The sequence below is a fragment of the Hydra vulgaris genome, chromosome 13 (genome assembly GCF_038396675.1).
Source record: "Hydra vulgaris chromosome 13, alternate assembly HydraT2T_AEP".
Taxonomy (NCBI): domain Eukaryota; kingdom Metazoa; phylum Cnidaria; class Hydrozoa; order Anthoathecata; family Hydridae; genus Hydra; species Hydra vulgaris.
The window spans coordinates 21,517,377-21,526,739 of NC_088932.1; the positions used below are offsets into that span (position 1 = coordinate 21,517,377).

Genomic DNA, 9,363 nt, shown 5'->3' on the forward strand with positions numbered 1-9,363 from the left:
AAATTCGTGATAAAAGACTCACAATATTGTAATGTTTTTAAAGGGAATAGCGGGGTACAGTTTTATTATTTTATTGTAATTATTGCCCTTATAACCTTAACCGCAATATTTTTTTTAAGCGTAAAAAAAACAAACTCTTATTTGTATAAAAAAACTTTAACAACATTTAAAAAAAACCAATTGGTATTTTAAAATACAAGCTATATAAACAGTTTTGTTTCCATTTGTTATTAAATTTTTCTTGTTAGGCTGTTTGATAAAAAGCCCTCATTCCCAAGTGCCATATTGCGCTGTTTTTCTCGATTACTTTCTTAATTCAAATAACACCATGTAACAACATTTTTGTTTATGTTAATTTTTTAATGTTTCTTACATAATTTTTGTATGCTGATTTCAGTGGTACCATTGGTTTTTCTCTATCATCAAGATTTCCTGAGAAAAAGCATAAAGTATATTTCGGAGTTTTCGTATATGTGTAATGCAATTAAAACATTATATATATATGCTGATTTTAACTATATTCGTGTGTTTATTTTCAGTTTAACTAATTACAACTGTTACATGAAGTGGTGAATATGTCTAGTAGATCCTGCAAGCTTTGTCCTGACTCATTCTGTTATGTTTGTGGTTACTATATTAGTCCAACACAAGCTAAACATAAGATTGTCAGTGGTACAAAATTCTTTACTGCATATCATGCTTATTTTGGCATGGCTATGGGAGATCAGGACAAATCGTGGGCACCACACTACAGTTGTGGTAGCTGCAGATCAACTCTGGAAGGATGGCTGCGTGGAATCCGAAAGTCAATGCCCTTTGCGATTCCGAGAATATGGAGAGAACCGACGAACCATCATGATGACTGCTTTTTCTGCATTGTTGACATTTCAAAGTATAAAAAACCGAAAGATAGGCTGACTCTAGTTTATCCAAGTACACCATCTTCTATTGGACCAGTTCCACACAGTGATGAATTGCCTGTTCCTACTCCACCTCAATCCGAAGAAGCAGCTGCATATCATTCTGAAGTAGACTCACCGGATGAACTCAATGATGACTGTGATTTCAGGGAACCGAATGATTCACCTCATTTCCCTATCCAACAAGAACTTGATGACTTAGTACGAGATTTAGGTCTCACTAAATCAAATGCAGAACTTCTGACATCACGTTTGAAAGAATGGAATTTATTAGATCCAAGCTGCAGAACCTCGAAATACCGAAAAAGACATGAAACATTCGCATACTTTTATGTAGTATCAGAATCACTGTGCTATTGTCATGACGTTCGTGGTCTTTTCAATGACATTGGCATTGTTCACAATCCTGAAGAGTGGAGATTATTCATTGACAGCTCAACAAGAAGTCTAAAGGCAGTTTTGCTCCATAACGGAAACCGATTTCCTTCGATTCCAGTAGCTCATTCCGTTCATCTAAAGGAAGACTATAAGAACGTGAAGTTGTTGCTTGAGAAAATCAACTACGACAGTTACAAGTGGGATGTATGTGGAGACTTTAAGATGCTAGCATTTCTTCTCGGTCTGCAAGGAGGATACACAAAGTACTCGTGTTTTCTTTGTTTATGGGATAGCAGGGCTGCAAACCAGCACTTCACAAGACGTGAGTGGCCAGTGAGAGAACATTTACAGCCTGGTTTGCACAATGTTATTAATCAATCTCTGATACCTGTTGAAAAGATCTTACTACCACCCCTTCACATTAAACTTGGTCTTATCAAACAATTTGTCAAAGCATTAAACCCAGATAGTGCAGCATTCCAGCATATTCGGCAGATGTTTCCAAAGGTGTCAGATGCAAAAATTTCAGCAGGTATATTCGTTGGTCCACAGATTAAAGTTATGTTGGCATGTAAGGAGCTTGAGGACAAAATGTCTGCTGTTGAAAAAGAAGCATGGACTGCATTTAGACATGTTGTTCATAGCTTTTTAGGCAACAATAAGAGTGATAACTACAAAGAGATAGTGGAAAACTTAATTGTACGGTACGCAGATATGAAATGCAGAATGTCAATAAAGCTGCATTACCTGCATTCACACTTGGAATTTTTCAGACCAAATTTGGGTGATGTGAGCGAAGAGCACGGGGAACGTTTCCATCAGGATATTCTTGCAATGGAGAAAAGATACCAGGGCAGATGGGATGCAGCTATGATGGGTGACTACATCTGGTGTTTGATACGCGATGACGAGAAACTTCATAAAAGAAAACCTCGTTCTACTGTTCACTTTTAGTGTTTTTTGAGATTGTGAGAGACTGTTACAATACAATATAATGTAACATTATGTAATATATGTAAGAAACATGATGTAACATGAAGTTTTGTAACATAACATAACACTTTTGAATTAGTAAATGTTTTATATTGACTAAAGTAGAATCTAATGCAAAACGATTTATATTAATTATATGTTTAATTGATTTTTTTTTTTTTTACGACCAAACGATTGATGCAATAAAAAATCCAATGTCATATTCAGACTCAGCATACTCAAATTAATTAAGAAACATCAAAAAACTTTGATAAACAGAATTTTTTTTTTTTTTTGTTACATTGTGTAATTCATGAATAATTGTTCATAACTCTATAAGAGTTTATCAATATATTCTTTAAGATAAAATAAAAATAAACTTAAATTCTAAAAATTGTTTATAATTAAAATTGCTTTTTTAAGATTATGATAAAAAATTTAAACATTTAAACAGTTTAAAATTTGAAATGCTGTAAAGGTGTTTAGTAAATTTAGCAATGTAAATATCTTTGTAGAGATTTATCTAAATCAAAAGCAAACACGTGTCAATTTAAAATTGTTTTTTTTTTAATTTGTTTTTAATTGCGTGTCAAGAGCCAATATTGTGACGATTGTGCACGCGACAATATATTTTATATCTATAATTGCTAAGTATTTGAGGTGTCTCTAGTTCATAAATAAGTAGACCAACTCTCCATTAGATCAGCAGTATAAAAACTACGCTTTTTAATTGTTACAGGAACAATTTAGTAAAGTTATTAATTTGGCCTACTGTTGAGTACGTAGGCTTACTTACTTGATAGCTATACTTAACTTAAGGCAATTCTTAACTGACACCTTTACTTAACTGAAAAAATTGCTTCTCCTACGGCTTTGCTCCCGTCAATTTTTTTATCTTTTTATTTAATATCTTCACAAACTATTATGTTTGAATTATAACAACTAGTCGCATAACTGATGCGTAAAGTCCTGCAGCTCCAAATAATATTCCGACAGTAAGTAAAAATATATCCCAGGTTCTTTGACGCAACGATAAAATGTCCCATTTTAGCTTTAAGTGAAAATAGCATGGAAAAATAAATATCAAGCAAGTGCCAATTAAACTTCCGCGTAAACCTAAAACAACTGCAAAGTACGGAACAAATACAGCAACCAGCACAGTTAGTGTTATAAGAATAAAACGGGTGCATGCTATCCATAAATAGAAAAATGGCACGCTTGATTTGATTTTTGTATTTTTTATAAAATTATCAATGAACTCACTTATAATAAACATATTCAGGGGGTAATTTAAAATTGCATATAGTAACGTAGTAAGTGAACAAACTACATGAGCTGAGCGATTGATAGTTGCCACATTTAGGGTGACAATACTTTGAGTTGTTGAACCATATGTTAGGGAACCTAAAAGTGCTACTAAAAATTTTACTAATGCTGTTCCTATAAATGAACGATGAAGAACAAAGTTTATTTTTGAACTTTTTCTCATAATACCTTCTGCGTGTGGAATAACGGAATGCACTTCGCATGAAAGCATTATTATTCCTGAAGCTAACGACAACCCGTTTGCGTTTATTAGTGAAATTTCATCAATATTATTTTTCCAGTTTTCAAGCTCCAAGAAAAATGCTAATATAATCGTAAAAATTCCAACAAGAACAGAAAATACCGCCGCCATGCTGAGATACGCCAAAACTGTAAGTTTTTTTATAAATAATGTGGGATATATTAACACTGAAAACAAGGTTGTCAATAATCCAAAAGAAAATTTTGTACTAGAATGGAGCAAATCATGAATACTTTTTCCTAACAATATAACGTTTACTACGCAACCAGAAAATAAATAAAACACTAAAAAAGCATTGAAAATATGGCCACCAACTACACCCCATACACATCTGGCTATATCAACATAATTTGAATTCACTTTTTTACGCTGCTTAGTCTTGTGTGATGCTGCATATAAACAATCAACTAACAGAATTCCTGTTGCGTCGGCCATAGCACTAATAATAAAAATTAAAGGAAGTACAAAATAACCACCAGCAATAACGCAGTAAGGTAAGCTGAATATAGATGCTCCTAAAGGTAATATATTCCACATTGCATGAACCATAGACACGCCTAAGAAAAAAATAAAGTAACACTAATTTTTATATATATTTGATAATATTAACTTGATAAAGTTTGACCAGAATTAATAAATGCAAGATTTAATTATTAGTTGCTATTTTTAATTCAAACAAACAAAGTTGTCTTTATTGCTTATTATGTCATCATTATTATGTCATCATTAAACGGTTTAGAAACTTGATTATACTTAAAAATTACTTAAAAATTATAATTATAATTATAATTATAAATATAATTACAAATATACAATTAAAAAGATTTTAAAAGCAACTAATTACCTTTGTCAACAGATTTCTTTTCAACTAGATTATCTAGAATTGAGCTGTTTGAAGATAAAATACTCTCTTGATGAGAGTTTACTTGCATTTGGTAGTTTTCAAAAATTGTTCTTGTACTTTGATGGTAACTAACTAGCATAGATGGAAGAAGTGAAGTTGAAGTCTTATCATCAGAAGTTGATTCTTTAAAATTGAAACCTGTAAAAACATAGAACGTTTAGTATTAAAAACTTACTTGAAAATTTAAAATGATAAAATTGTTGGTTTCTAAATGTAAAATTAGTTCTACTAATAAAAACACTGAATAAACATTAGGTGTGTGCGAAAATTATATAATATCTCCTAGCAGAGTTCTAATAACTTTTGCCAGTTGATTTTGAATTACATGGCTGAGCGTTGTCACGAAAAAAATTTGTGTTGCTTTGGACAATCGGTTAAAAGTTTTAGCAAGTGCTCTGTGCTCTGCTCAATATTATTATTGAGCAGCCGTGAAACTCTGAGGATGTTTAGATCTGGGTTTATCTTCCAACTTGCAGTTATATATATATATATATATATATATATATATATATATATATATATATATATATATATATATATATATATATATATATATATATGCAGGATATTGAGATAATTGATTACATGTGCAAATAATACAGTATTTCGTTAAAAATTTAAAATTTCTTTTGATAGTTTGACCAGGTACAGTTTCGCTTGCAAGATTTTCTCTAAGATTTCAATTTTATGTAATAAAATTTTGAATATAACTTACATTCTTCTGAAACAAATGCTGTTGTAGAATCAGTTTTTTCCTGAAGACATAGAAGCTGATTGATATCATCAGAAGGAAGAAATGGATCGTTACAAGGCACCATTTTGTTTCGAAGTAGAAGATTTCAGTTTCTTTCTATTAAATTTGAAGAATTTCATAGACTAATTTTAAACAAAATGTATTTTTTTTTTATCTTTTAATCATCCTTTCCTTGCAGGTAAGACGAACTTCGAAGAGTTTATTCATACTAAAACCTTTTAAACATAAACCTCATCAATAACTTACTAAGTATTGAATTATTTACAACAAAATATAGAAACATTTATTAAAAATACAAATAGAAAGAATTTAAAGCAAAAGAAACTATTTCAGAATTTTATAAAGCCCAAATATTTATAATTTAAAAGAACGAAAATACGATTTAAGATTTTGATTTTAGATTTCATCTTGTTTAAAGGACGAAACAAATTTTTAACAATAATTAAAAATTAAAAAAAGTTTATAACAATTATTAAATAAAAAATAATCTTAAAAATAAATTATTGAAATTCTTTTATAAATTATCCCAATGTTTTCTCTGATTTTCAATTGGGAGATTGCGAGTCGGCCGAATCCAAACTGGCATAGCGGCATGTTTATATTAAAACGAAACAGTTAAAAACCGAGATTTTTGATGCGTCATATTAAACTGTATTTTCAAGTAAGCTTAAAGTATATTATTAAAAGCTTACAAAAAAAAAAATAATAATAATAAAAAAAAAAAATTGAATAACTTTTTTTTTGCCGACTTATTCACTACATAATATATAATAGAAATTATATTTGCGTGTGGTCAATTTCTGAAATAAATTCTTGCATGTAACTACAAAGTGGAAAAATGTGTATAAAAATAAGTCTTGCAAAAAAAAAAAAGAAAAAGAGGAATTACGGTTTATTTGAAAATCAAAATACCTCAAGGGTTAATTTTTGAAGCTTTGAGAAATCGAGGTTAAACCTAATATATTTTGTTTTTAAGCAACGAACTCTAAGTATTAACTTAGTATTTATTGTTTTTATTTTCAGCTCATACTTAGAATAAAATATTTATACATAATTTTTAAACAAGTTTAAAACATGTTTAAAAACAGTTTTAAACTTGTTTAAAAACAGTTATTTGTCGATGTATTTCAAGAAATTGAGTGGATTCAGTTATATTTTATCAAAGTTAGCAGTTAGAAAGTTATTATTCAAATTAGTGGGTACAAAACCCTAAGGATCCCTAATGATAATTTTCCAAATCAATCTTCTCGTAGTAATGCTTGTAAGTGGCTCATCAGCAGAGTCAGCATCATTTGTGCGGCCGTGGCGCAGTGGTTAGAACGCTTGCTTTACGCAAGAGATCCGGGTTCGAAACGAGCTCTGGACATATTTTCGCGTCACGGTAAGGAAGGAGGCGTGAACTTCCTGGTTAAATGCACTTCCGCGGTGCTCTGTGACAAGACCGTTAGGACTTCTTGGGGCACCTAAAAAAAAAAAAAAAAAAAAAAAAATATTTGTTTTTTCGTCATTTGATTCTTTTACTTCAGACTCATTTTCAGAAGCTTCCGTGGTTGAGTTTCCAAATCTTCAATCTTGTAATCTTCAGCGAAATTATCAGATACTTCACACAATTTAGAATCATCTACAGCTATAGTAGCAATTAATGATATGCAGCCGCTGGAGTATCTAAAATATTGAAACAACCACATAAAATTTAAGCATATCAAACTGCTACAGAAAATACAGAGAATACAGAAACACAATACAAAATATCCAATACAAATACGTAAAGCTAAAACAAAAAAACTAAAAAAAAATTATAAAAATATAGAAACAGTTCAAAATTAACATGCAACATAAAAACCATTATGTGCCACGGCCGCTAAACTGATTGAACTTCATTGTAAATGAAGTTCAATAAGTTTAGCGGCCGTGGCGCAGTGGTTATAGCGCTTGCATTAGAAGCAGGAGATCCAGGTTCTGGACATATTTTCGCGTCAGAAGAAAGCGTGAACTTCCTAGTTAAATGCACTTCCCTGGTGCTCTGTGACAAGACCGTTAGGTCTTCTTGGGGCTTCTAAATAAATCAATTAAAAAAAAAAAAGTTTACCAAAGTGACGGACGTCACATAGTATTAATGGCCAACTTAACATTTATTGATGATGAGTTAGACGTTAAAACAACAAAATAGTTATCTTGGACAGTTCCATAAACCTATTAGTACCAAAATATATCAACTATATATATATATATACAAAAAATTCTTACTTCTGTGTTGAGATCTGACCGTATTCATATTGATGTACGCCATTTTGATAATAAAATCGATCGAAAAAGTTTTTTTTTTATTATCGTCAGTTGTAAGCACATTATAAAAACTAGATAAAATAAGCTAATAACAAATCGTTTTAGTAAAATGTATAAAAACCAATAACTAAAATTCAAAAGCAAAACTAAAAAAACTTGATATGTCTTTAATGAGCTAATTGATAAAAAAATTAGAAACTAATTGCGATTCAAAAATCAACTTTAATAATATATTTAGTGAATCAATAGTTGCAAAAACGTTCAATCAAGTTTTTTTTGTGCAGGATCAAATGTAGCAATAAAACTAAAACCTTGTAAATATTTAACAGCTAACAAATCAATAATGAATAACAATAAACTAACTAAAAATGCGTTATTATGTGCTTTTTTATTTGTTGAATCCGAACAAACAACTGAATGTAGATAAAATAAGCAGCAACGTTGAAATAAAATCTATACATAATTTAGCAATACCATTATCACATAACTTTCATGAGGACTAAGGACATTGAGTATTTCCAATCAGATTAAAATTGCAAGAGTTATACCAGTTCAGGGGCGGATGCAGTATTTTTTGATGTTTGAGCTAACTTTTAGACATGAAGCAAACATTTATATGTTTATAATTGTGTCAAATAAGGATGGTTTAAAAAAAATTGCGATGATTAGAGCCTCAAATTCAAAATTCAAATTCAAAACAACAAGTGAAAACAACATGAAGAACTATATTAAGTTGATCATTAGCGACAGCTTAAAGCCAGGGTCGGACTGGCCAGGAAGGCTGGGGGGATTTTCCCCTGGCCCTTACCATATCTGAAGTTCCTGGGCCTCACTATAAATTAAGATGCACAAGTAAAACACACAAATATACAATTTAATAATAACTATATATTGTTTATATGCATCATTTTTGCAAATAAAATGAATATGTTATTTATTTCTACGATTAAAATATGAAATGTTTAATAAAATATACAAAGACATTGTAAAGCAGTCTTATATAAATATTTATTAGCGGTAGAGTAAGTTATTAAGTGACTAAAAAATCAATTTATTACAAAAAACCATTAAATTTCGTATTTTTGTTGAGTCATGCGTATTTATTTTATATAAACCCAGGGCCCTGGAGAGGATAAAAATATGTTGGCACAAAAGTATTTTTGGACCTCCTCTTTACGACAATTATTTTATAAAGATGATTTTATAAAGACATTTAAAACGTAATAATAATTATAATAATAGGCGCTACATATATAGTTACAAGAAGCCAGCCAGAGAGGCTCAGAAATATTTAATCGGGCCGGAGATTTTATTGTTTAAAATATTATTATTTCTTAGTAAACATTATATTTTAGCTTTTTGTATTTATAAAAATATATAATGAAATACAATTAGAGTTTAGCTTTAAATACGGTAAAATGGGTAAATCTAAAAAATCTCATTTTCCAAGAAAAACAATTTTTCAGAAAATTTTTTTAAATATAGTTAAAAAAAAATTTATAATATAATAAAATATTATAAAACTAAAATTAAAACCTTTGATTTTTAACTTTGTATTAGTGGCTATTTTCTTTAAACAATA

General features: G+C 29.9%; 1 protein-coding gene across 1 annotated transcript; it reads right to left on the reverse strand.

Annotated features, from left to right (window-relative positions):
- Positions 1 to 2,488: 2,488 nt before the first annotated feature.
- LOC100202665 (vesicular inhibitory amino acid transporter) lies at positions 2,489 to 5,770 on the reverse strand. The gene is made up of 3 exons (XM_065816793.1): positions 5,457 to 5,770; positions 4,682 to 4,879; positions 2,489 to 4,394 (listed from the first exon to the last, which is right to left on the reverse strand). The coding sequence occupies exons 1-3, from the start codon at positions 5,557 to 5,559 to the stop codon at positions 3,193 to 3,195; spliced, it is 1,503 nt and encodes a 500-aa protein (XP_065672865.1). The 5' UTR covers positions 5,560 to 5,770; the 3' UTR covers positions 2,489 to 3,192.
- Positions 5,771 to 9,363: the final 3,593 nt, after the last annotated feature.

Excerpts from the sequence above, each read along its gene's own strand:
- LOC100202665 (XM_065816793.1), bottom strand. The coding sequence starts at position 5,559 with ATGGTGCCTTGTAACGATCCATTTCTTCCTTCTGATGATATCAATCAG. Across the intron at positions 4,880-5,456 it reads AGCATTTGTTTCAGAAGAAT|GTTTCAATTTTAAAGAATCA; the intron begins GTAAGTTATATT and ends ATGTTTTTACAG. Across the intron at positions 4,395-4,681 it reads AAAGAAATCTGTTGACAAAG|GCGTGTCTATGGTTCATGCA; the intron begins GTAATTAGTTGC and ends TTTTTTTCTTAG.